This window comes from Mustela nigripes, chromosome 13 (genome assembly GCF_022355385.1).
Source record: "Mustela nigripes isolate SB6536 chromosome 13, MUSNIG.SB6536, whole genome shotgun sequence".
Classification (NCBI taxonomy): domain Eukaryota; kingdom Metazoa; phylum Chordata; class Mammalia; order Carnivora; family Mustelidae; genus Mustela; species Mustela nigripes.
Window position 1 is genome coordinate 111,413,311 of NC_081569.1, and position 27,175 is coordinate 111,440,485.

Sequence of the window (27,175 nt, forward strand, 5' to 3'; positions counted from 1 at the left end):
ATCTTTTTTTTTTTTTTTTTAAGATTTCACTTATTTATTTGACAGACAGAGATCAAAAGTAGGCAGAGAGGCAGACAGAGAGAGAGAGAGAGAGAGAGAGAGAGAGAGGAGGAAGCAGGCCCCCTGCCGAGCAGAGAGCCCGATGTGGGGCTTGATTCCAGGACCCTGAGATCAGGGCCCAAGCCAAAGTAGGAGCCCCTAAATAAATAAAATCTTAAAAAAAAAAAAAAAGATTTAAGAAGAGTTGAAGTACTAAATGCTAATCTATCAAGGCACTACCTAGATCCATCCTCCCTTGGTCTTAGCCATTTGGTAAGGCTCAGCTGATACTCATGCTCCGGACAAGTGCATGACTGAGGCCTAACCAATCAGGTTAACTTGCCTTAGTAAATAAGTGGGGACATTGGGGCACCTGGGTGGCTCAGTGGGTTAAGCCTCTGCCTTCGGCTCAGGTCATGATCCCAGGGTCCTGGGATCGAGCCCCAGATCGGGCTCTCTGCTCTGCAGGGAGCCTGCTTCCTCCTCTCTCTCTGCCTGCCTCTCTGACTACTTGTGATCTCTGTCAGATAAATAAAGAAAAAACCTTTAAAAAAAGAAATAAGTGGGGACATGACTTAGTTCTATGGTTCTCAACATTTTGGTCTCAGGAACCCTTTACATCCTTAAAAATTATTGAGGACTCCAAAGAACTTTTAAGTAGGTTTTATCTATCAATATTTAGCATATGAAAACCTTTTTTTTTTTTTTTTTTTTTTTTTAAAGCAAGAGAGAAAGAGAGTGGTGGGTGGGGGGAAAGGGAGAGGGAGAAAAAGAATTTAGGCAGGCTCCATGCTCAATGCAAAGCCTGACATGGTGCTTGATTTCACAACCCTGGTATCATGACTGAGATGAATTAAGAGTTGGATGCTAAAACAACAGAGCCACCCAGGCACCCCTAAACTTTTTTTAAAATATAAAAATATATAAACACATTTTATTAGCTGTCAGAGTGATGTTATCATTATATATAATTTAGCCTCTGGAAAAATTCCACCATATCTAATAAGAAAATGAGAGTGGAAACACAATGCCTAGTATTAGTATGAAAATATTTCTGACCTTGAAGACCCTCAAGAAAGGGTCTTGGGGTCTCCAGGTATCCCCAGACAAACTTGAAAACTACTGATCTAAACTATTGCTTAGAGAAGACACTACCAACTTTGCCACCAGGTAGGGAGAATCAATATGAAAATTATGTCAACAAAGGAGAAAGCATAGCTGAAAGATTTTGATGACATGGTTTTAGATCCTGAATTTAGCCAACCCTGAAGCTATACACATGTCTGGAATTCATAGCTGTGTAGCCTTTTGACTTAAGCTAGGGTTAGTCACTTGTAACCAAAATGTTCTCATACATCTGGTTTTCCAGCTGGGGACCTCAGAGAAAGAGAATAAGGGTGAGAAAAATAAAAAGGACCAGGGCACAAAATTATTCAAGCAGAAATTTGGGCAGCAGAAACATCAAAAGCCCAAGAAAAGTTCAAATTTATTTTTATAAACATGGCAGACATTGGAAAACACTGTCCTAATTATTCTCAAATAAGTGCGACCAAATTCCATGGACGTCTGTGGAGGTTCAGCTTCACTAAAAGACAACAAAGGCATCAAAACAGCAAAATGTCAGTTTCATTAGTAAGAATGTATAAATTGATCTTACTAGACTTTGAAAAATTCTAATTTAGAAAACTGCTTTTGTGGGGAAAAGCATTAGGCCATTTAGTTCAAATGTTAAAAATTTCCCCAGTATTCTCTACTGTAGAGTGTTTTCCTCTAAGCATGTGTCTAATTTCTAAATCCCAGCTTTTAAGGAAACTTTGTCATTCTTTGAACCTTTGTCGTTGCTTGTACTGGCTTGAATAGTGTCCCCCAACCCCCAAATTTCACACCCACCAAGAATCTCAGAATGTAACCTATTTGGAAATAGGGTCTTTGTAGATATAATTTGTTAAATAGGGATCATACTGGATTATAGTGGGACCTAAATTGAATGACTGATATTCTTACAAGAAGTCCAAGTGAAAATAGACAAGAAGGCCATGTGATGAGGGAGGCAAAGATTGAAGCCATGCAGCTACAACCCACCTAATGATAAGGATTGCTGGCAACTACTAGAAGCTAGAAAGAGGCAGAGAAGAATTTTTCCTTACATCCTTCAGAGAGAGCATGGCTTTGCTGACAGCTTCTTTTTAGATTTCTGGGCTCCAGAACTTTGAGAGAATAAATTTCTGTTGTTTTAAGGTAGCCGGTGATAGTTATGGCAGCCCTAGGAACTAATACATTGTCTAACTCAGCCAATCTAAAGTTCATCTTGACTATAATCAAGTTTCCTTCGAGGAAAATAATAGGTTAAAATCAACCAGAATTTCACCTTGCACCCATTTTTGTTGTGCTGAATACACAGAACAAAATTTACAATTTTAACCATTCAATAGCATTAAATATATTCAAGTGTTGCACCCATTTTTATTTTTTTTTTATTTTTTAAAGATTTTATTTATTTATCAGAGAGAGAGAGCAAGCACAGGCAGACAGAGGCAGAGGGAGAAGCAGGCTCCCTGCCGGGCAAGGAGCCGATGCGGGACACCATCCCAGGACGCTGGGATCATGACCTGAGCCGAAGGCAGCTGCTTAACCCACTGAGCCACCCAGGCGTCCCGCACCCATTTTTAATTGAGTCAGTTTTAAATGTCGCTGTTAGCTTATCAGGAAAGAGGCAAGAATGGAATAAGCTTTAGAGGAAGAATAATTTTTTGCCAAATTTGTTCTTGTTCACGTCTAATGTCAACGAGGAGAGTCTGACCCCAGAAAAGCCGGTAAGTTTTTACTGGATACTGAAATTGTGATTAGTCACAGGAACACTAAAGTACTAGGTGGGCTAAGTGTAAACACACTCTTATTAGAAAAAATTCAGCCTTTACCATAATTAATTTCTACTGATAAACTTTCATCTTCATAATGAAAGTCACTATGAAAGCCAGATGTTTACCTATCTCTTGTGTTAATTTTTAGTTAATGTAAACTCCTATAGTTTTCATTAAAACCTTTAGAGAAAGTGAATCCTTGGGCACTGCTAATTCTTTATGCACAAACTCTTTTTCATTTCTTGTTTTCCCCTTTCCCTCAGTATAGTCCTGAGACATTTGTCAATATTCAGGAATGCTACTCTCTTCTTACCTTGGTTTGAAAATTTTCCCGTTTTAATGCTTGATTCCAGGATGAATTTTGAAGAAATGTCATACTATAAGACAGGAGTAAAAAAATATGTGTATACTGCAATATTCAATAACCAGCAGTAAAAGAAAAGTCATGTTAGACAGTAAGGTGCAGATTTTATTACAGATTGCTAAATTCTGCAGAGATGAATATACTTGAGCAAAATTGTTGAAAAACAAGCACATATTAGTAGTTGTTCAGCTCAGTTCTATTAATATTACTTTTTTCAGCAATTTTAATAGTTTTAGCAAACAAACCTCCATATGCTTTAAGGTTAATTTTCACCTTTCCCAATTAAATTTCACCATTATTACTTTTATATAGAAATTTCCTTGGGGCTCCTGGGTGGCTCAGTGGGTTAAAGTCTCTGTCTTCAGCTCAGGTCATGATCCCAGGGTTCTGGATTGAGCCCACCCATCCCACTGCATTGCATTGGCTCTCTGCTCAGCGGGGAGCCTGCTTCTCTCTCTCTGCCTGCCTCTCTGCCTACTTGTGATCTCGTCTGTCTAATAAATAAAATCTAAAAAAAAAAAATTCCCTTCTTTTATTTCATTTTTTCTACCTTTTAAAAAATTTAAGCTCAATTTAATTAACTATAGTGTATTATTAGGTTCAGAGGTTAACACCCCAAGTGACCTCCTTAAAGCCCATCACCCAGTTACCCCATCCTCCCAGCGACCCCCCCCCCCCCCCCGCCAGCAACCCTGTTTCCTATAGTTAAGAGTCTCATGGTTTGTCTGAAGTCTCTTGTTTTCTGTTATTTATTGTGAAACAAAAATATCGGTTTCTTTCCATGAATAATTATAGAATATTCTGAGAGGGTGTTTATTTAGACAACCACTTTACTTAAAGGGTGCTTATATAGTCTGCAACCTTAAAAAACCCCAACTTAGTTTAAGGTTATAGAACCTATTAGTAGCCAGGTTTAGAATTTCTCTCTAAAAATTCAAGACATTTTAAAATCATTTCAAATTTGAGGGTGTTGTAGGTAATAAGATAGATTGGAAAGGTAGCAATGTCATCAACTATTGATGCTCTTCATCTTTAGTCTGAGATAAACCATTTTCTTGGACATACTTTCACATTTCATTATCTCTCTCATATGAAACTAGTTAAGAATCTGTTGGTCACCAGGCTCTGTGGTGATAGATTATTAAAGGAAGTGGCTTTATGATCTGGCTTCAATTTTTAATGTTAAAAATACTGGCAATACACATACTCAAAAGAAATTTTACTACTTTTTAAATCCCACCTTAATTTCACCCATCATCTCCTTTGTATTCCCATTATTTAAAAGACGGAACAATATGAATTTTAAGTTAGAGGACAAGTCCTTGTTCCAATGGTACAACAAAAAACATCACCACCAAATTAGTTGAGATTTTAATTGTGTACAAACGATGAGTATACATTTTTGACACTTTGCTTTTCATTCTCACGCTTCCCAGATTTTTACCATGACTGAGAACATAAGTGAAAAAAAAATATGTGCGTTATTTTTTAATTCATAAGTTGAAAGGGCTAGGAAGATAGGAACTAAGGAACCGATGTGAAATAGCCACAGGTGATTAAGAACACAATTTTTGAAAGATACGTGAAAATAAGTGGCAACAGAAGTTATTTTCATGGTGATTTCACATCCCACAAATACTCAGATCTGTAATTTGTCACGGCCTGAGTTCTACTTCCAATTTTGCGATCGTGGTTCAGGGGAAAGGAACACGTTCTTCTCGTTCTCTAAGATTGGTGCTTTTGATCTAAAAGCAGAGACCGTGGTGATGAAGCGTAAGGCCACGAAACCAGGGGGCAGCGGGAGGGGGAAAAGCCAGGTATCCCCATTCAAGAGGCTCTGCTTCGCTTGTGAGGATCGTCTCGTGGGTTTCGACTTGGAGGTGGGATCCTAAAGCACAGGAGAAGCGGATATCCTCCGGCAGTGCGAGCAGACTAAGGAAGCAAGCGGGAAGGTGAGGCGGGACAGGATAACTCCTCCTTCATCCACGGCGGACTCAGCGGCCACTGTGTATCATGGAGCTTTCTAAGCCACTTTCAGGTGCCCTGGTGTTTTCAAGGGTCGGGCTGACCGCGCCCCAGGGCTTGGAAGAGAGGCCCAGCTAGCGGAGTCCTACTCTCGTCCCCTCGGGAGAGCCGCTCGGCGGCTCCGAGAGCTGCCCCGCGGCGCTAACGACGAGGCGCCGGCTCGGCAGGGGATTGCTTCTGTCTGGGGCTCGGTCGAGGCTGCGTTCGGGTCTCGCGCGCACCCGTTCCGCGTTCTCCAGCCAATCCGGCGCTACTCGCGCGCCCAAGAGCGTTCCCCTGTCCTTTTCGGGCTGGGCTGCCTCCTTCCCGCTCCCAGTACTCCGCAGCCGGGCTCTCACACCTCCCCTCACTCTCCACGAGTTCCACGCCTCGCGGTGTGGCTCCGCCCCTGTCCCCGAGTCCGCCCCCGCAACCGTCCGAGCGTGTGCACTCCTTTCCCTTCACTCTCCTGCTATCTAGCGGGTCTGGGTCTCAACGGCCTCACTCGGACGCCTACGCGCGCTCTCCCTCTGCGGCCATCGCGGTCCCCGCCCGCAGCTAGCCGCCTCCGATCTGGACTCGGGGTCGCGCGCCCCGACTCCGCCCCCCCCACTCAGCGGACTCGCGCACTCCCGGCCCGGCCTCTACCCCGCGCAGGCCGCGGAGAGCCTGGCCGCCTCCCCCTCCTTCTCCGCTCCTCGCGAGCTCCCCGGGCGCTCTCGCTCTCGCGCTCTCCGAGGCGAGCGCGCTCCCGGCCCGCGCGCTCCGGGCTCCGGCTTCTCCCGGCTCCTGTCAGTGCGGTGACTGCGCTGGGAAACATGGCGACCGAGGGAATGATCCTCACTAACCACGACCATCAAATCCGTGTCGGAGTGCTCACAGGTAACCCGGGAGGGAGGTGCGGGACCGCCGCGGCCGCTGTCCCCGACTAGTCTCAGGCATGTCGCCTGTGGTGACTCTTCTCTGCGGCCTCGGGAGGAGGGAAGGCTGAGGAGGGGGACGGGGGGGCGTTTTACAACCGCGGAGAGCTGACAGAGGTTGGGGTGTTCCTGCGGCCCCCTCCGGGAGCTGGAGCCGGCCCGCGGGATGTCAGGCCCCAGTGCCTTCGCAGCCGAAGTCCCTGGCCCCGGGGGACCGAGGGGCCGGTGCAGCGGGCGCTGCGGGGCTCCTTGCTGCCGGTGCAGGCGGCGGGATCCCGGCTCCGCAGAGAGAAGCACGCCGCTCTGACTGGCCGGCGCGCTTCCTCCGCTAATGCTCGTCTCGGAGAGGGGGGATTCCCATTTCCACTCCCTCCTTCCCCTCCCCCTATCCCAGCGGCCCCGAGCCGCTCTAGCTTTGCTTGCCCTGGGCACCCGCCGGACACGACACGGGTGAATATCAGGCGAAACTCCGCTCTGCTTTAGGCTGCCCCTGGCCAGCGGGGCATCCCCTCAGTCACCCGTGGGACACCCCTTGTCTCTTTCGAGAGGTTGGGGGATCGTTGCACCCAGACCTCTGAAAGTGTCTGCGTTCCGCCTCTCCGAGCTAAGGGCCCTCTGCCCGCCTCTTCCCTTTCTTAGAGGGACGGGCTGCACCCTGCGGCTGGGGCTTTTTACTTGAGAGGGTAGGATTCCCCGACTTGGGCTACTCTGTTCTCCTCCCTTCTGGAACCCACCCCTCCCACCCCCACCCCGACGGTCCCAAGGCTTGTGAGGAGCGCACTCTTCCTGGGTCTCGTTTCCCTCACTCGCAGGAGCTGTGTGTGCCCTGCATGTCTGATTCCGTTGCGTTGTATTTGGGTAATATCCCTCAGTTCGGCGATAGGCAGTTGCTGCAGGGCATGACTTCCGAGATGAACAGCAAGCCAATTTGTAGGGGTTTCTGCTGTGGTTCTGTAATTGGCAAGGTTTATGTGTAATTCAGTGGCGAGGTGGGGGTTAAGGAACTATATTTGGAATCTAAGGGCTTAGTTTGGAGTGAAGGAAATTCAAGACACACTGATGTGATTTCGGAAAAAGAAGAGATGTAGACGGGAATCCTTGTGTCTCCCTCGTCCCCCGCCCGTCACTTCTTAATTTTTTTTTTTCTCTTGTCAAATTCTGACAGGTTGAGACGGTGCTCGGGAAGGGTCTAAATTGAATGAGACTTGCTTTTATTAGGTAGAAAAAAAAATCTCTGTAGATACTGAGTGCTAAGCTTAATTTTGGCTGCTGAGTTTTATGAAAAGGTGTACCCATGGCACCCCTTCTTCTCTTTTAAGTAAAAGGGTTGCTTTGCCCTGGTATGCTTTCCAGTTGTTAATTTTGAATTTTCCTAATCAGAAGCCTCTGGATAGAGAAACTAGTCTAAACCAGTTGCAGGGAAAGGGAAATCCCCCCTCCCCCAACATCAAATGATACGCTGTTCTCTTCTTTTGGTGCTGAAACTGTTGCCTTGTGTGAAGATTCAGTTGTATTAGAATTCTTAGAGTTGACATTGCTGATTTTCAAAGAATCTAATCGTGGAATGTAAAAATGTATAGCCTATATCAACCTTCAACTTGCATTTTAAATTCCAGCTGGTTTTGAAAGTTAATAGAGTAGTAATAGTGAAGCTTTATAGAAATCAAAGTATTTCAGCTGTCCATGGAAATGAAAGGTCAAAGCTGTTTTAAAGTTAAACCACAGAGATTAAAGAATCATATTTTCTTTTGCTCATTTAAGCTTTCCCTAAGAGTTTTATATAGTGAATCATCTTGCCTGGGTCAAGTAACACAGTAGATGCTTATATAGAATACTTTGAAAGATACAGCCCTTATCTATATCCCTGCAGTACAATAGGGCTAACATTGATATGCAAACAACTAAAGAAACAATGTATGTAATTACTGTGTTACAATTGTTTAAATAAATTACATGTGTGTTTGGGGGCAAAATGTAAAAGGAATTCCATTTCAGAGTGCATTAGGAGCAAATATAACTAACTACCTGAAGGGAGAATTTGGTTAATTTACCAAAGATAAGAAGAAACTGGCATTTTAAAGGGGAGTTGAAAGTCAGTGGCAACCTTATAAATGAATATGTTTGTGAGGATGAGGCTCTTGAGCAGAATAAAAATGTAACTCAAAGACCTTGAAAAGCTTAGGTGGAATAGGTGGGTGGCATAGGCAAAATGTCAAGGAGAGAAGATAACTTTGGCAGTGAATTAAAGGTAATCTGGAGAAGCTGTCTCATGAAAATGAGGTACAGTAGTTTAGGGGGAAAGGTCTCGGGTCAAGAATAAGGATGTAAGTGAAGGAACAAAAAGGAAGCTGATGGATTTGGGAGAAGTGATAATAGAGGACAGTTGGATGTGCTGATAAGATGGATATTTGAAGTCAGAAATAACTGATGTTTTTACTTGAAAAGTTATTGTCTTTTCTGTGGTGGAGCCTGGAAACAGAAGAATCAAAGGAAGGAACACTAGCCCTCAGTCTGCAATGAGAGGATTTTATTATAGACAACTTATGGTCTTGACATTCCATGTGATTTTGTGCAAGAAAAAAAATACAAAAATGAGGTTATATTGTGTATTTTGTGTCTTTTAGAACTTTAGGTTTTTTTAGTTTTACTGTGTGAAGTTTTTTTAAATTGAACTGAAGTACTATGATTTCATACTTAAGAAAATTGAATTAAGAGGCCACACTTAAAACTGTGATTTAATGAGTTGCAGTTTGTGGCTTTCTTAAAGGTCATAATAGTGATTCTAAGTATTTTATCTATTTTACAAAGGTGGTTGAAAGTGTTGTCTACCCATGCACACTTTTTTTTAAAAAAAGGTTTTATTTATTTATTTAACAGAGAGAGACAGTGGCAGAGGGAATACAAACAGGGGGAGTGGGAGAGGGAGAAGCTGGCTTCCTAATGAACAGGGAGCCAGATGCTGGGCTCTATTCCCTGGAATCAGGACCTGAGCTGAAGGCAGCTGCTTAATGACTGAGCCACCCAGGTGCCCCACCTCGCGCACATTTTGCAATGTGTTTGTATTTTGGTGAAATTGTATTGCCATTTCTCCAAGCCTTCAATTGACTTTCTTTGTGACATTTTAAAAAATTATCTGTTGAGAGATAATATTTATATTTTGAAACTATTGATCCTTTAGATTTTTTTAGTCTTCATCTCAGCTATGAATTTTACAAATAAATGTATGCAATCTGTTGAAACTTCTCCTCAAATAATATTAGAATTTTGAAACAGTGGTAGGACAGTACTTAGCAATGATATTTCTTTTTTGCTTGATGATTTTTGAATCATTTTGGACTAGGAAATTAGATTATAATAATTAGTGTGACATGGCTATTTTAGTTATACAAATTATTTTTCATCAGGAAAGTGGGATTGTTTATATATATAAAAATTGGTTATCATGGAAACATTTTAGGTTGACAGTTATTGCTATCTGTAAGAACAATACCTTTATTAATAACTGTCTTATGTTGATTGCTAGAAATGAGTATTATATGATCTTTGGTGACATGAGATCTAGTTTTTAGTATATGTGTTTTTAATGTTTTCTACTTCTCTTGCTATTTATAACAGAGACTAAACATAATGTGATGATGCATGAGGCAAATAAAGAGATATTTGCTGCTCTGAAGCTAGAAACAAGATAGAGGGCAAATGTAAGATTCCTGCCCCCCCCCCCCAATAACATTAGTAGTAATTATACTTATTGCCAGTCTTAACAATTACATTTTAATGTGTCACTTTTCATCTACTTTTTCTAATGAGAACTGTTTATCAGGAGAGCACCGTAATTCTACCATTGTAAGAGCTCCACAGAAACATCAGGAAAATAATGAATATGTGCATTTATATAATGTAGAACGAGATAGGTGATACTCCATTGGCTATTTAATATTGTATTAGCTATTGCTAATATTCAGTACTAGCGTATTTAGCACTTAGCTAAAGATGATAATCCATTACTTAAGTTTTCACTAACAGCAGTATGGATGATAAAAAGATACAAATTTTTAAGAAAGAGCATTTTGAAGTCATTTTTTTGCTCCAGTAGTATACATTTTTATTGCACTAAGCTTTAGATCTGTAATCAACAAAAGATATTAGAACAAGTATAAGACCGGATAAGAGAGATAAAAGACTATAAAATAGAGCATCAAAAATATTTGTTGCTTATAGGGAGTATTTTAGTCATTCATAAATAGTTATTCAAAATATTAAAAAAAAAAACCCTTAGCCAAGGAGATTATAATCAAATTAAGTCTAGAGTTGTTCAAGCATTTATTTTTATTTCATTCCTGAAGCTTATCCTTGTACATAATAAGTTTTCATGTTTTCTGAAAAGCCTATTTAGTGATAAAGATATATTTATATACCTGGTTTGAGAATAGGTGTTGTTGTTAAGTAGGCAAATTAGTATTGCAAACCAAATCTGAATCCTACCAAATGGAATTCTGTGTTTTGGCAAACATACCAATATTGATCTGTATGATCATTGTTAAAAAGAATGCTGTGTTTCAAACTAGGTCATTCCTTCCTGAATTTTTGGTTGGAACCAATGTATTAGAGAAGTAAATGTTTAGCTAAAGTAGGAAATAACATGTTAAGTTAATTACTAATGTATATACTACTATCATCACTGGCTAAAGACTTCTAAATTATTAGTACGTATGCTGTTACATATTAAGAGTTTTAACTGTATTAAAACCACATATGACTGTTTGACAGTAACTGAGGTGTATAGTGGAGAATCAGCAGTTTGTTGCTGAGGGGAAATGATGAATAAGAATCTATTTTTATTTTTATTGGTGATAGATTCCCATTTAAGGTGAATAGGGTGCTTTTGGAAACAGTAAGTAAAATAGGTAAAACCTATACTTTGTTCCTGTAAATAGGATTGAAGAACAAGAAAACATTTGGAATTTAAGCTGTTAAAAAAGAGAGAGAGAGAGATCCTAAAAAAGAAATTAATAAAACCACAGGGAATTTTCTCTTTCACATCTGGGCAGAGATGATAAATACCGAGGTTGAAGAAAAGATTATTTAACCTGCTCAAAAGTAATTGGGACTGTAGTTAATATGGACAGCATGGAATCTTAATATTTGAGTAACTAGCCCAAAAGCAAAAGTCTGGTAAAGTAACTTCATGTAGAAGTCTATCCAGGTTGTCTAATGTATTCCTAAGTGAATTTGTATTTAACTAATTAATTTTAATTAAGTAGAATTTCTTGAAAATTTTATAATGAAAATAAACAGCTCCAACAATTTTTATAGTTTTACCAGTAAGTATGCATTTTGAAAGAATGGAATAAAACTTACTATGCTTTAAAAAATTTCCTAATTTGAAAAATAAAGGAGCAAAGAAATGAGATGTGGTAAAAAGGAGCAATACACAATTTGTGTCCTGCTTCTCCTGTTGGGTGCATGACATTGTGTCAAGGGATACTCTTCAAGGATTCTAAGCCTTAGAATCTAAGCTATGGGGGACCAACATAATAATTCTTGAAGGGTCAGTTTTGAGAGTATGTAATTTAAATTACCTTAATATTAAAATAAGTATGAGTAAATTAGGACAGGATGTGGAATTCATGTGAACTGTTAAGATAAAATTAGAAACTTCAAAGAAATTTCAAGTGAACCCATTATATAACTCCAGACCTCATCAATCTTCTCTGTTATTGATACTTTGGCACCAAAAATTTAAGGAGCACTGGTTCATGGGAAGAACACTTAGAAGACTCACTTTCTAACGCTAGTTTGGCCAGTAAAGTCTTAATATTACTTAAATCTCTCTCTTAGCTTTTCTTACCACTAACCAAAAGGAGTCATTCTCTAAGATCACTTTAAGTTCTCATGGCAGTATGTTTCTATCCTTTAGCAACTTGAACAGCTGGAAAGAGAAATATAGAATATTAGACTTAGTTAATACTTTTAATGAGATCATTATGGAAGAGGTAGATTATAGAGGAAAAAAAAGCAATAGAATAAGAATGGAAGAAAAGATAAAAATTTTAGAGATTAAGTCCTGTCAGTATAACTGAAGGAACAATATTAAATTTTTTTTTTTAGAAATTTAGAAATTTTTGTGGCCTTAATAGTCTTCTTTTTATTATCAGTAGTTTCACTTCTACACTTAATTTCAGACTCAGCTCAAGCCTCCCTTCCTCAACAAAATCCTAGGAATTATCCTCTACAATGATGTCTTTCTTTGTTTTCCTGCAGTATTTATAAATGTTGTCTATACCCTGGGGGCACCTGGGTGGCTCAGTGGGTTAAGCCTCTGCCTGGGAGTCGTGGTCTTAGGGTCCTGGGATTGAGCCCCGCATCAGGCCCTCTGCTCAGTAGGGAGCCTGCTCCCCTCCCTTCTCTGCCTACTTGTGATCTCTGTCTGTCAAGTAAATAAATAAAATCTTTTTTAAAAAATGTTATCTATACCCTATAATCATGTATATGTGGAAAGCTGCAAGGTGTAGTTAAAAGACAAAAAAGAAAAAAAAAAAGAAAAAGGACTTTTGAGTTGAAGAGACTTGGATTTCAGACCCAGATTTGCTCTTTATTTTGGGAAGTCATTTAATCTCTCTGAATTTCAGTTTCCGTCTCCAAAATGAAGATGGCAATACTTACTTCACAGAGTTGTAAGAACTGAGCTAATGTATGTGAAAATGTCTACTCTTTATGTCTAACTTGGATAATATATTCAATAATCTTTACTCCTTTCCTCATCATATGTTGCTTTGATGTAGTTTGCTAACAGCTTCATGTATAAACATCTTAGGTAAAGTAGATTTTAAAGTTCTTGAAACAGTTGATTGTATGCTTTACTTCTTCTGTGCCATTTTGTCATAGCACCTCTTAATAGCGTAATTGCATAGAAGATGTCTAATAAAAAATTGGGTGGTGTGACATTTATATAGTGGCTTAAGAATTAGCTACCCAGAAACATTTAGGTAAATCAGATATTCACTGTTATTACTAAGAAGACAGTTCAGGGGGTTAGTATTTTTCTATAAATTGTAAGAGGAAGATACTAATAATGTGTATTTGAAACATTGGCATGCTATCAGATTTGACATATTGTTTCTTAGTTGATGGGCAAGTCTGTATGAGGATTATTTTAGAGTGATTTTATAGTAATTTTTAAAAATGTCATCTTAACAAATGAAAAACTTGTAGGTTGAATAAATTCTGAAAATGTTATTTTGAAGGTTAGTTCTGATAGTCAAAATAGCAAAATAGCATAAAATAGGAATCAAAAGTTTTATCTCTTCTACCCCTTCTCTCCTTCCTCCTCCTCCCCTCCTACCTTCCTCCTTCTCCCTCCCCTTTAAAAAAAAAGATTTTATTTATTCATTTGAAAGAGAGAAAGCACAAGCAGGGGGAGAGGCAGAGAGGGAGAACCAGACTCCCCGCTGTGTTGGGAACTGGATGTGGGGCTCCATCCCAGGACCTGGGAATCATGACCTGAGTAGAAAGCAGGTGCTTAACCACCTGAGCCATCCAGGTGCCCCTGCTTCCTTTTTCTTTTTGAAGTAGGCTCCATGCCCAGCATAGAGTCCAGTGCAGGGCTTGAACTCACAACTGATTGAGACCTGTACTGAGATCAAGAGTTGGTTGCTTAACTGACTGAGTCACCTCAGTCACTTTCAAGACACTTAATTACATTTTACTTGTTTCCTTTGCTTTGAATGGGGGTAATTATGCTTATCTAATAGGGGTAATGTGAAGAACAAAGGAAATAATGTATTCAGTATTTAACACCTACTATGTGCCAGGCTCTCTGCTAAAGTAAGGGATTCAGTGGTGAGTAAGATATAGTCCTTGTCCTCTTGTAGCTTATTTTAGCATTAGTAGGAAGACCTTGTTTAGTCAAGTTGGACATTAACAAATTCATGCTTCATTTATGTTGCAAAAGTGCTACTGTATTTTGTTTTTGATGTAGAAGCGTAAATGCCAAAATTATGTTCATGTCAAGCCATTTTTGGCTCAAAATTTTAAACCATTATATATTTCCTGTTTTGTAAGAATATACTGAACATAATTTAATTATTTTTTTTTTCACTTGGGTTTAAGTAAATATAGGTAACATTTATCAGGCCTATAATACATGGTATACATATGTTCTCTTTGTGCTAAGCACTTGACACATGTTATTTAATTCTTATAACTGTTATAAGTTGCCCTTCATCTTCTAGTTTCTAACCTACTATAACCTTGGGAAGCACCTAAACAACCTTGCTAAGAATTATATATGATAGGACATCTAGTTAGACTTGCAGGTCTAAAGAATAATTGTTTTCACTTTTGGGTTGAGGGCATCAGAGGATGAATGGTATTACTATAAGACCAAAAGAAATTTACTTGTTTCTTTGTATTTGAGATTACAGGATCATGGCTAATTGTATCTGCCTGATACTGAAAATGCTAATAAAAATGCAAAAACTTGTGAAAGGAAGAGACCAAGTACAGTCTGAGTGCTAAATAGAAATGTACTGTTAGGTTCTTTTCTTGTTATTTTACAAACATTAAGAAAAAAGTATACTTGGAATTAATTTAGCATTTTGCTCAGGGCATTATCCCAGGGTCCTGGGATTGAGTTGTACATCAGGCGCCTTATTCAACAGGGAGCCTGTTTCTCTCTCTGGCTGCTGCTCCCCCTGCTATATGCTCACTCACTCTCTCTGACAAATAAATAAATAAAATCTTAAAAAAAAAAAGGTGAAACATTTCAAAAATGTGATCCCTATTCTGCTTCCACTTCAACGAGTCAATAGTGAATTTTGATTCTAATGCAAATTAAAAAAATTATGCTTTGATAAAATTAATATCCCCACAATAGTAATTGGATTTCAATTTAGTCGCAAGTGGGACATCTTCTAAATTCTTACAGTGTTTTAAATGAGTTTACAGACTTGTGGAGTATATTTGTGTTGTAAGGTATGTAACAGTATGGAAAGGTAAAGTGTGAATTAAGACCTATCTCTCTACTTTCCCAGTCTCTCTCTAGTGTTAATCACTTTTAAGATTGTTTATTTTTGTTTATTCTATATGCAAGCACATATTTATTACATCAGAGTCTGCAAATTGGCATACCAGTGGCCATAACTGACCAGTACATGTTTCATTAGACCCCTGCTGTGTTTTTACAAAAAGTATTTTTCTGGGGCACCTGGGTTGCTCAGTTGTTTGAACATCTGACTCTTTGGCTCTGGTCATAATCTCATGGATTGTGAAATCCAGCCCCATTTCAGGCTCCATGCTCAATGGGGAGTCTACTTGAAGATTCTCTCCCTCTACTTCTGCCCCCACTTGCATGTTTGCTGTTTCTCGTTCTAAAATAAATAACAAACCTTTTTTAAAAAGTATGTTTCTAACATTTAAAAGAGGTATATTTCGTATAAACCTGTATTTTTAACTTTTTAAAATTCAGCAACACTGTAGCCTCTTTCTCACCTGACAATAGTTGGTTAGAGTGGTTGTCCTTGGAAATAGGACATGTATTCTCCAGTTTCTCACAATTCCCATTTAACCTATTTATATTTTCTGCCTAGATCTATAGTCCTTTGAATTTGTAACCTTTGCTTATTCATAGTATTTTGCACCTCCCTTCCTTTCTAGCATGTCTTGGACATCTTTTTGTATTAGCAAAAATAATAGTTAACTTTGTTCAGAGCTTACAAATGTGAAATATTTTTCTGAGCCTGTTATAGAGCCTATTAATTCATTTAATCTTTATGATGGTATCACTGTGTTACAGTTGAGGAAATTATAGCAGAGAGATTAAGTAATTTGCCCAAATTACTGGGTTAAGAGGCAAAGTTAAAGTCCGAGCTGCAAATTAAACCCATGTAGTCTCTTCCTAGAGTATAAGCTCTTAATCACTATGTTATACTCCTTAGCATGTAGCAATAAGTTCATATACATTTTTTCCTTTTAATGGGTTTATCATATTGCATCATAAGATATGTGGTATTTAATCATCAACCCTCCAAATTTCTAATGTGTTCTGTGACAGATGTTGTAGACAGTTAACATTATACATTTTATCTTTGTATATTTGTGATCTGTTTTTAAATGTGAGATCAGTTACTATAATTTTTAGGTCAATAGTATATGAATTTTAAAATTTTGATGGAAATTACAAACTTACCTTCCAAAAAGAATGTACTAATTATAATTAATATTACCTTCTTTTTTGTTTTTTAATTTTTTAATATTTTTTTAAAGATTTTATTTATTTGACAAAGAGAGACACAGTGAGAGAGGGAACACAAGCAGAGGGAGTGGGAGAGGGAGAAGCAGGCTTCCCGCAGAGCAGGGAGCCAGATGAGGGGCTGGATCCCAGGATCGAGCCTAAGGCTAGACGCTTAATGACTGAGCCATCTAGGCACCCATTTTTTTTTTTTTTTAAATCTTTACAAGATCTTTTAAGATCTCTTTCTTGAATTACATATGTGGATTAGGACCTTTTTATTGCAAATGACCTATACAGAGCTCAAAATTAGCTTACATTAAAACGGGAAGTTATTAATTTACATAGGCATGGAGTATAGAGGAGGAACTCCCTTTAGGGAATTAATGTAATCCTGAATTCTTTTTTTCCTTTTAAAGATTTTATTTATTTATTTGAGAGAAAGAGAGATAGCGAGAGTGGGGAGGGGAAGAGGGAGAGGGAGAATAGGCTCCCTGCTGGGCAGGGAGCCCCATGTGGGGTTTGATCCCGGGGCTCTGGGATCATGACCTGAGCTGAAGGCAGATGCTTAACTGAGGGAGCCACCCAGGCACCCCTTAATCATGAATCCTTATTCTCCATTTCAGTGCTTTGTTTTTCTGAGCATGGTGCAAGCTGATTTCCTTCATGTAGATGCTCTTTTACCTGACTTGGCCCACATGTCCATCTATGAGTCAATCATTATAACTAGGAGAATTTGGGCTGTGGTTAGCCAGGTCTGTATCACATGTCTATCCTAGGAGTGGGACACTAAACAGGCAGCCTCACCAGAACCTCGTAGAAAGGGGAAAGGGAAGCCTTCCAAAGAAGTGGAGGTTCTGCTATTAGGAAGGGAAAAGTGTGCTTGGGCAGAAAATTCTTGTAGGAGTTCCCTGAAGTCTTACGCCTTTTTGCTTTCTTTTTTTCTTTTTCCTAAGAATGTAGTTTATTATATCTGCCCCTTTTCCTTTTTCTCCTGTTTGTTCAGTGAAAATGGTTCTCTGGCAGATAGTTATAAACTCGAACTGGAGCCAGTTAAGGTGTGAGAAATAGTGGGTTAAATTCAGGGTCCCCTAATATCAATAGTGACTAATTGATATGATAATTAACTGAGTTCAACTTTTTCATGCTGTGTATATAAATGCTTATCTAAGGACATTTTAGAACAGTAGTGTACATGTAATAGAGTTAGATTTCACTATTTGTTTTCTAAATTTTGTTCTAGCAGCATTTCTCTGGGAGATGTTATAATAGGTATGGTGTGAAGAGGTTTTTCTTTTCTTTCTTTCTTTATTTTTTTTAAAAGATTATTTATTTATTTATTTGACAGAGAGAGATCACAAGTAGGCAGAGAGAGAGAGGAGGAAGCAGACTCCCTGCTGAGCAGAGAGCCCAATGCGGGACTCGATCCCAGGACCCTGAGATTGTGACCTGAGCCGAAGGCAGTGGCTTAACCCACTGAGCCACCCAGGCACCCGAGGTTTTTGTTTTCAAGTTAATTTGGGAAGTGCTATATAACTTATCCCTTCTTTTGGAGATATTAAAAATATTAGTATAATATATTAAAGATGTGAGTAATATTACAGTTGTGGATCCTGGTGAACTTTATTTAGTCTAGTGTTTCTGAAACTTTGAGAATGGAACACTTTTTCAAGGCACACCAGAATTCACTTCTTTGGGAAATAGTGGTTTTTCCCCTGCAAATGGTCTGCTGGAAGTCTATGTAAGACCCTTATATTTTTTCTTTTAGCTTTTTTCGGTAGAAGTATTGGTTACCTAAATAATTTATATTGGGAAAATTAATTCTTTTATTTTAGATTTGTATATATATATATATATCATGTCTATATGTGTGTGAGAGTGTGTATGTGTGTGTGTATTTCCCCCCCACCTCCCATTTTCCCCCCATATTAATATACTGGCTTAATGTATTCCCTTATTCAGAAAATCTGTAATAGCCTAAACTAGACAGACCAGTCTTCACTTGATCTTAGTCAAAAGGCCAAGAAGCGATAGACAGACCAGTCTTGGTTCTGTAATTAGTACATGGGAAAGAATACAGGATCAAGTTCTGTTTTGGATTTTTCCAGTAGCTGTTTGGTATCTTTATCTGTGAAATGTAAAGTCTAAGAGATGCTCTCTAAAATCACCTTCAGCTCTAAAATCTTATTAATCCCAAACTCAGAATATACTTCATGTTTACCATTCTCTTATTGCTTGTATTCATGTTATCTGCAATCTGTTACTGACAGCACTGTTATGATCTGAAATGCCTTTCTTACTTCAAATAGGAAAAATTGTTAGAAAAAGACACTGACATTCATGCCAAGTATAAATGGAAATAAGTGTCCGTTACTTCCACTGCATAATACGTGTAATTTTATTTCCTTCAATAGTACATGCCACAGAGTTCAAGTTGCAAAATGCTTAAAGTTTAGAATAAAAATTAGATGTATGTAAGTGTAATAACTGGTTCACAAAATGAAGCTTAGAAGGATACTAGTGATTTAGAGGTATTGAAATATTACATTTTTCTTTTTTAATTAATAGAGATTTACCAGAGATCTGGAAAGCAAAGATGATAATACTCCCCCCAAAAGTTGTGAATATTTTGCTTACATATTTAAAGTAAAGCTATTGTAAAAATAAGACCTATACATAAAAAAAAAAGATTTATTTATCTTTATTTTAGAGTGCGGGTCTGCTAGGGGGGCGGGGGTGGTATGTGAGGGGTGCAGGTGAGTAGTGGGGAGGGGCAAAGGGAAAGAATCTCAAAATGACTCCCCACTGAGTGCAGAGCCCAATGTGGGACTCCATCCCACAACCCTGAGATGGTGACCTGAGCTGAAATCAAGAGTTGAATGCTTAACTGACTGAGCCACTTAGGTCCCCAGACATATACTTTTAATGAACAATATGTTTTAGATTTACACAGATACTTGGACTAGTAGGTAGGCTCTGGATTAGACTACCTGGGTTTATACCAAAGTTAAATGAAGTTAAAATTTTAGAGTTACTTAACTTCTCTAAGCTATGTTTTTCTCATCTGTAAAATGGCAAATAATACCAATGCTGCTTAAACTGTAAAAGTTTAATGAATATGCCCACATGATAAGTACTCATTAAATGTTTGTTGTTGTATATTATAATACATTTGAAAATAATTACCTTTATAAACATGGTAGTAGAAATCAGCCAATACAGTGTTTATTTTATTATTATTTTTTTAAAGTAAGCTCTACATGTGATGTAGGGCTTAAATTCATGATCCCGAGATCGAGAGTCACATGATCTACTGATTGGGCCAGTCAGCCACCCCCACCAGTACAGTTTTTAGCTATCTGATCTAGCCAGTTTATCTTCATGCCGTTTTTCTACTATTTTAATGCAATTTAATTTAATGAGCTTGTTTAAAGATTAGTACTGTCCAGGGGTTCTCCTTGATCTAAATTCTTATTTTTTTTTTTAAGATTTTATTTATTTATTTGACAGACAGAGATCACAAGTAGCCCGAGAGGCAGGCAGAGAGAGAGGAAAGGAAGCAGGCTCCCTGCTGAGCAGAGAGCCCGATGTGGGACTCGATCCCAGAACCCTGGGATCATGACCTGAGCTGAAGGCAGAGGCTTTAACCCACTGAGCCGCCCAGGCGCCCTTAAATTCTTATTTTTAACTTGGGTTTTGGGCTGTTAAAGTCAGAAGATGGTATTTGTAGTGTAGTAACTAATGACAAAAATTTGATATTTTTGAGGTATAGGTTGAAACTGAAGTATATATGGGCGATGGTTTCTGATACTCTCTAAGGCATGTTAAGATCTATGGAGAAAACTGCCTCTCTATATGACTGTGTGGTGTTGTTATCGAGTTCTATAGTAAAAGAAAGTGGAAATGTTTTAAATGTACAATGGTGCAGTGATACAGGGTGGTAAAGTGGGAGCAAAATAAAACTGCACAGATAATTGTTGATTTGTAGAAGAGAGATTTTTAACTGGTAGATGAGGAAAATAGTGAACCCCAGGGATAAAGATCTAAGGCTTAGGCCTTATTATGCTTAGATTGAAGTACAATGAGTTGGGTTATAAGGCAAAGGAATATTGAATGTAAAAAGGTAGAAGTACTTTATGAAATAACAGATGCCAAAAGAAAATCTATAGAATTTAGAGCATTGCCAAAGATAATTTTTGGCAGGAAAGTTTGAGAATCATTGACTTAGGTTAATATTGGACTTGGCTTCTTCTGCAGATGGGTCTGTGAAGTATTGTTAGGTAAAAACAAAACTGTCAACTATTCATCTTAAACATTCATTCCTTTCTGATTCTTAATGCAATTCAGAAGTGGGTCATATCTAATATATGAGAAACTTGAAATGGATACACCCCTCCTCCTCCACCCCCAGCTCCTATAGTAGGAAAGAACACTTATAAGCAGTGAAGTAATTGTGGATCTGATTTTATTACTCTTGTTTTCCTGTCCATGATTAATATAGTAGTATGACTATAGGCTTACTTGTTAACAAACAATACAACCCAGATCAATATTGTCTTAGTCCTTTTGGGTTAATGTAACAAAGTACTATAGACTAGGTGGCCTATAAAAAACAGAAATTTATTTTTTATGGTTCTAGATGTTGGTAAGTCCAAGATCAAGTTACCAGCAGATCTGATGTCCAGTGAGGGTCCACTTCCTGGTTGACAGACAACTATCTTCAACTATCTTCTTTTTCTTCTTTTCTTTAAGATTTTATATATTTATTTGACACTGAGAGAGATCACAAGTAGGTAGAGAGGCAGGTAGAGAGAGAGAGAGAGAGAGAGAGGGAAACAGGCTCCCTGCTGAGCAGAGAGCTTGATGTGGGACTCAATCCCAGGACCCTGAGATCATGACCTGAGCCAAAGGCAGCAGCTTAACCCACTGAGCTACCCAGGCACCCTCTTCTATCTTCTAAAGTGGCAGAAATGGGAAGTCTCTAGGTCTCTTTTATAAGGGTATAAGGGTACTAATTCCATCCTCATGACCTAATCATCTCCCAAAGGCTCTACTTCCAAACACCAGCCCACTGTGGGGATAGGTTTTAACATAATGAATTTTAGTAGAAGACAAACATTCAGCTTGTGGCAAGCACGAGATCTGCTTTACATCATGTGAGGCTAAAACTACTAAATATTTATAGTGTCATCTACCCTTTGAGTATGAGGAGTTGGTTGTAGAGTAGGTTTACATTTTTAGTCATTTATATATTAAAAGCACTTGCCAAGTACTATATGCTAGGTTTACCAAATTTTTTTCTGTAAAGGGCCAGATAGTAAATATTTTAAGCTTTTGTGGGCCTTGTGATTTCTATCACAGCTATTCAGTAGCAGAGTAGACAATATGTAAATGCACAAGCATTTATTTATAAAAACGGATTATGAGCCAAAGTTGGCCAGTCCATGCACCAAGATGTAGTTTGGGTTAGTAAAGTATAATTCCAAGTTACTTGCATGTGAATTGAACTTTTGTATGAGTTAAAATTTGCATTTATAAACCATGCAAAATTTAGTGGCTTAAAACTACAGTTTAATGTCTCTCACATTTCTATGAATTAACTCTGTGGTTCTGCTGTAGGCATTAGTTGGGGTTCTGTTATGACTGCAGTCACCTGGAAGCTTAAATGGGACTGTTGTCCACGGCCAGTTCTACATGTGGATTTATCCACATGGCTGATTCATTAGCCTCATGGTGTGATGGCTGGTCTCCAAGAAGTATTCCAAGAGCAAGCATTATGAGAGGGAGGAAGCAGAAGCTGCCAGGCCAATTAAGGTATAGGCCTGAAACTGGCATAGCTTCAATTTCAACCATTATTTTATTGGTCAAAGTAACCACAGGCCTAGCCCAGAGTTCTCGTGGGAAGAGATCAGGAATACTAGGAAGCATGGTTAGTTGGGGGTTATCAAAGTAACAGTCTATCACAGAATTGTTTTGGTAGCAAGTGACAATTCAAAGTGAGCTAGCTTTAGTAAAGGGGAAATTTATTATAAAAACAATGGGGTACCTATCTCACAAAACGTAAATACAGGATGAAGCCTTAGGAATATTGGATCTAGGGTTTGAAGGTCCTCAGGACTGTTTCTCATCTTTCTTCATTCTGTAAGTAAGTTTTATTTTCTTTTACCACATTATTTATTTTCTTTTACCATATTTTCTGCCTCTTTCACCATGGAAAGAACAGTACCATCAATAGTTTTTTTATGTTACTTGTATCTTCCCATTTCAGCCATCCAGAGAAGGAGTGACTTTATTTTCACAGTTGTATTTCTAAAATTTTTGAGGAACAATCTTGTCCTGGATCAGTCATTTGTGGTTAAAGGATAGAGATTATGCTATATCAACCATGTGGACAGGTGCAGGGCCAGTTAACAGAAAAGGGATTTTGAATATATAATCCCAAAGTAGTTTACTTGTGTCCTCCCTAACCATCTGTTTATTGAGATAAAATAAGTTAATTTCATAAATTATTTTTTTTCCCCATTACAGCGCTAATTTACTTCTTTCTTCAGCTGTCTGCCTTCAGCTATTTAATTGTTAGAGAATAGGCTGAAATAAGGACTGGGATTAGTTCAGTATCTTATGTATTCTTAGTAATCTCTTTGCTTTGAATAGGGGACAGCAGCATTTAGGATTTACTATTTCACCTTACCACCATTAACATAGAATTACATGTGAAAGTGATCTTACTGTGCTGTTACTTATTGATTTCCAGGGTTGATATGGCTGATTTGGCTGGCTGAATGAGTATAGCTTTCCTTTGGAAAGGGTCCACTTAGGTATGTGAAAACAAATACTTATAAGACAGAATGATGTAAGAGCTATAATAGAAATACAAGTAACATACTGTGGGTGCATGAGGAAGGAACAATTAATTTAGACTGAATGGCTGTAGGAGAGATGATACTTTAAAGAAGATAGTGTTGGGGAGCCTGGGTGGCTCAGTCATGAAGCATCTGCTTTCAGCTCAGGTTGTGATCCCAGGGTCATGGGATGGAGCCCTGCATCAGGCTCCCTGCTCAGTGGGGAGTCTGCTTCTCCCTCTCCCTCTGCTACTCACCTTACTTGTGCTCTCTCTCTCTCTCTCTGTCAAGTAAATAAATAAAAGCTTTTAAAAAAGTTAAAGGTATTCCCACCAACAGTGTAGGAGGGTTCCCCTTTCTCCGCATCCTTGCCAGCATCTGTCATTTCCTGACTTGTTGATTTTAGCCATTCTGACTGGTGTGAGGTGATATCTCATTGTGGTTTTGATTTGTATTTCCCTGATTCCGAGTGATATGGAGCACTTTTTCATGTGTCTGTTGGCCATCTGGATGTCTTCCTTGCAGAAATGTCTGTTCATGTCCTCTGCCAACAGCATGGAGGTTCCTCAAAATGTTGAAAATAGAACTGCCCTATGACCCACCAATTGCACTATTGGGTATTTACCCTAAAGATACAAACGTAGTGATCCAAAGGGGCACGTGCACCCGAATGTTTATAGCAGCAATGTCCACAATAGCCAAACTATGGAAAGAACCTAGATGTCCATCAACAGATGAATGGATCAAGAAGATGTGGTATACTATGGAATATATATATATATACAATGGAATACTATGCAGCCATCAAAAGAAATGAAATCTTGCCATTTGCAACAACATGGATGGAACTAGAGCATATCATGCTTAGTGAAATAAGTCAAGCAGAGAAAGACAACTATCATATGATCTCCCTGATATGAGGAAGTGGTGATGCAACATGGGGGCTTAAGTGGGTAGGAGAAGAATCAATGAAACAAGATGGGATTGGGAGGGAGACAAACCATAAGTGACTCTTAATCTCACAAAACAAACTGAGGGTTGCTGGGGGGATGGGGTTTGGGAGAAGGGGGTGGGATTATGGACATTGGGGAGGGTATGTGCTTTGGTGAGTGCTGTGAAGTGTGTAATCCTGGTGATTCACAGACCTGTACCCCTGGGGATAAAAATATATGTTTATAAAAAATAAAAAATTAAAAAAAAATCAAAATTTAAAAAAAAAAAACTGGGAAACTGAAAAAAAAGGTTAAACGTAGTGTTTTAGCAGGGCCTGGAAGAATGAATAACCCATCCTGGGAAAAGCAAGGGAAGGTAATCTGGCTGTCAGGTTTTCTTCGCTGCTAAAGGGGTGGCACTAGAATGTCTTGGCTAAAGTAGATGAGCTTAAATTTAGGTATAGGAAATTCAGGATTAACAGCAGCATGATTTATCTGATTTCAGCCTTCTTCAGTTAGAATTACAAGAACCAGCTTGGTTTTTTTACATGGAAGCCTTAGGTGACTGTAGGGTAGTTTGAAATTTAAAACTTAAGATTTTTTACTTAACCAATTTGTCTCAAAGTCTCAGATTTTTAGATGTAGAAAAAACTTTAAGGATTATCTGTACAAACCCACTCTACTAAGTAAGGAAATCAAGACCCAGTTAAATGCATTTGGAATCAGATTACCACACAAAAATCTATTGGTATAATCATTGGGATTTCCTTGAGGCTGTACTTCAATTTGGAGAATTGGTATTTTAACAATATGGAGTCTTTTTTTTTTTTTTTTTTTAAAGATGTTTATTTGTCAGAAGAGAGAGTGAGGGTGAGAACAAGCAGGGGCAGCGGCAGGCAAGGAGGGAGGCAGGCTCCCCCCCGGGGCAAGAGGCCTCATGTGATACTCCATTCTGGGACCCTGGGATCATGACCTGAGCTGAAAGGAGATGCTTACCCTACTAAGCCATCTAGGCATCCCAATATAGAATCTTCCATTCTGTTAACATGTATATCTATCCATTTACTTGCACCCCATCTTTGTTGTTCTTTGTGACAGTGACCAAGACTTCTAGAACAGTGTTAGTGGAAAGAGTGGTAGTCTTTTTTTTTTTTTTTAAAGATTTTATTTATTTATTTGAGAGAAAGAGAGGGATCACAAGTAGGCAGAAAGGTAGGCAGAGAGGGGGGGAAGCAGGCTCCCTGCTGAGCGGAGAGCCCGATGTGGGGCTTAATCCCAGGACCCTGAGACCATGACTTGAGCCAAAGGTAGAGGCTTAACCCACTGAGTCACCCAGGTGCCCCAAGAGTAGTCTTATCCTTAACTTAGGGAAGAAAATATTCAGTATTTCACCATCAATTATTATGTGAGTTATAGGTTTTTGTAGCTACCTTTATCAGATTAAGGAAGTTCCCATCTATTTCTAGTTTTCTAAGTCATTAATGGCTATTAAATATTATCAAATGATAGTTTGATAATATTTAATATTATCAAATATTTATTAAGATAATCTGGTTTGTGTTTTTAATTATGTTATATAATGTATTCCACTGATTGATTTCACTGTTAAATTATCCTTTCATTCCTAGATAAAACCAACTTTGTCATGATATATTATACCATTGGATTTAATTTGTTAATATTTTGTTTAGGATTTTTACATCTACTGATGAGAAATATGAACTTTATAATTTTCCTTTCTTGTAAAATTTTTGTTAGGTTTTGGTATCAAGGTTTACTGGCCTCATAAAAACTTTTGCGAAGTGTTCTTTGTCTCTCTTTTTAATTCGCTGAAGGAGTTTGTGTTAGATTGGTGTATTTCATGTGTACTAGAAAAGAATTTTTATTGTAAAGTTTGTTGGTACTAGTGTTGTATGTTAATTGTGTTCAAATATTTTAATGACCCCCCCCTGGTTTTATCCTTTATGACAAAAGAGAATCTTAAAATCACCACCAACAACTGTAGATTTGTGGCTTTTTTCTTTTTAGTTCTTTCAACTTTTTCTTTATGTATTCTGGAGCTCCTTTAGTTACATAAAACTTTAGGGTTATTATAATTTATGATTAAACCATTATGTCATTTTGAAATGTCTTCTTTATTTCTAGTATTTCTTGCCTTGAGGTCTACTTTGAACTTCTATTAATATAATCACTCAACCTTCCTTTTCATCAGTATTTCTGTGGTTTATTTTTTTCCTTTTATCTCAACCTATCTGTATTCTTACATTTGAGATATGTCTTTTGAAAATAGCATATTATTGGGTCCTGTTTGATCCAGTTGGACAATCTTTGTGTTTCTGGAATGTTTATTCTGTTTACACTTAATGTAATTACTAATATGTTTGGGTAGAAATCTGTCATTTCTCCATTTATTTTCTTTCTGTCCCATATAGTCCTCATTTTTAAAAAATTTTTCCTTTCCTAATTTGACTTATCAATTTTCTAAATTTAATTTTTACTAATTAGCTTTTTGTTTAGACTTTCTATAATTATAATTTTTTAGTTATTATAGAGATTTTAATAAATACCTTTATTAGTATCTTAATATTTTTACTGCTTATCAAACAATGGAAAACCTAACATAGTTTAACTTCATTTACTCCCACTAAGTGCTGTTTTTTCATATATATTATTTGAACATTTGTTTTAAACTGTTTTGTTTTAAAACGTTTGTTTTAAACTGCATGGACATTTTTTTTTTAAAGATTTTATTTATTCATTTGACAGAGATCACAGTTAGGCAGAGAGGCAGGTAGAGAGAGAGAGAGAGGGAAGCGGGCTCCCCACTGAGCAGAGAGCCCGATGTGGGACTCGATCCCAGGACCCTGAGATCATGACCTGAGCCAAAGGTAGCAGCTTAACCCACTGAGCCACCCAGGCACCCCTGCATTGACATTTTTTAAGCAATCAATATTCTTGTGTGTGTGTGTGTGTGTGTGTGTGTGT

The 27,175-nt window shown here is 38.3% G+C and overlaps 1 protein-coding gene across 17 annotated transcripts in view; it reads left to right on the plus strand.

The window, feature by feature from the left end:
- Nucleotides 1-5,314: 5,314 nt before the first annotated feature.
- GPHN (gephyrin) overlaps nt 5,315-27,175 on the plus strand; it is a 637,714-nt gene continuing 615,853 nt past the window's right edge. For 7 of the 17 annotated variants that reach the window (XM_059373414.1, XM_059373419.1, XM_059373420.1 and 4 more), the window contains exon 1: nt 5,316-6,150. In XM_059373414.1, coding sequence (XP_059229397.1) covers nt 6,087-6,150 — 64 coding nt within the window. In that variant the 5' untranslated portion in view covers nt 5,316-6,086. Of the gene's footprint in view, nt 6,151-27,175 lie in introns of all 17 variants that reach the window. The other 10 variants (XM_059373410.1, XM_059373413.1, XM_059373412.1 and 7 more) reach the window with 3 other exon arrangements.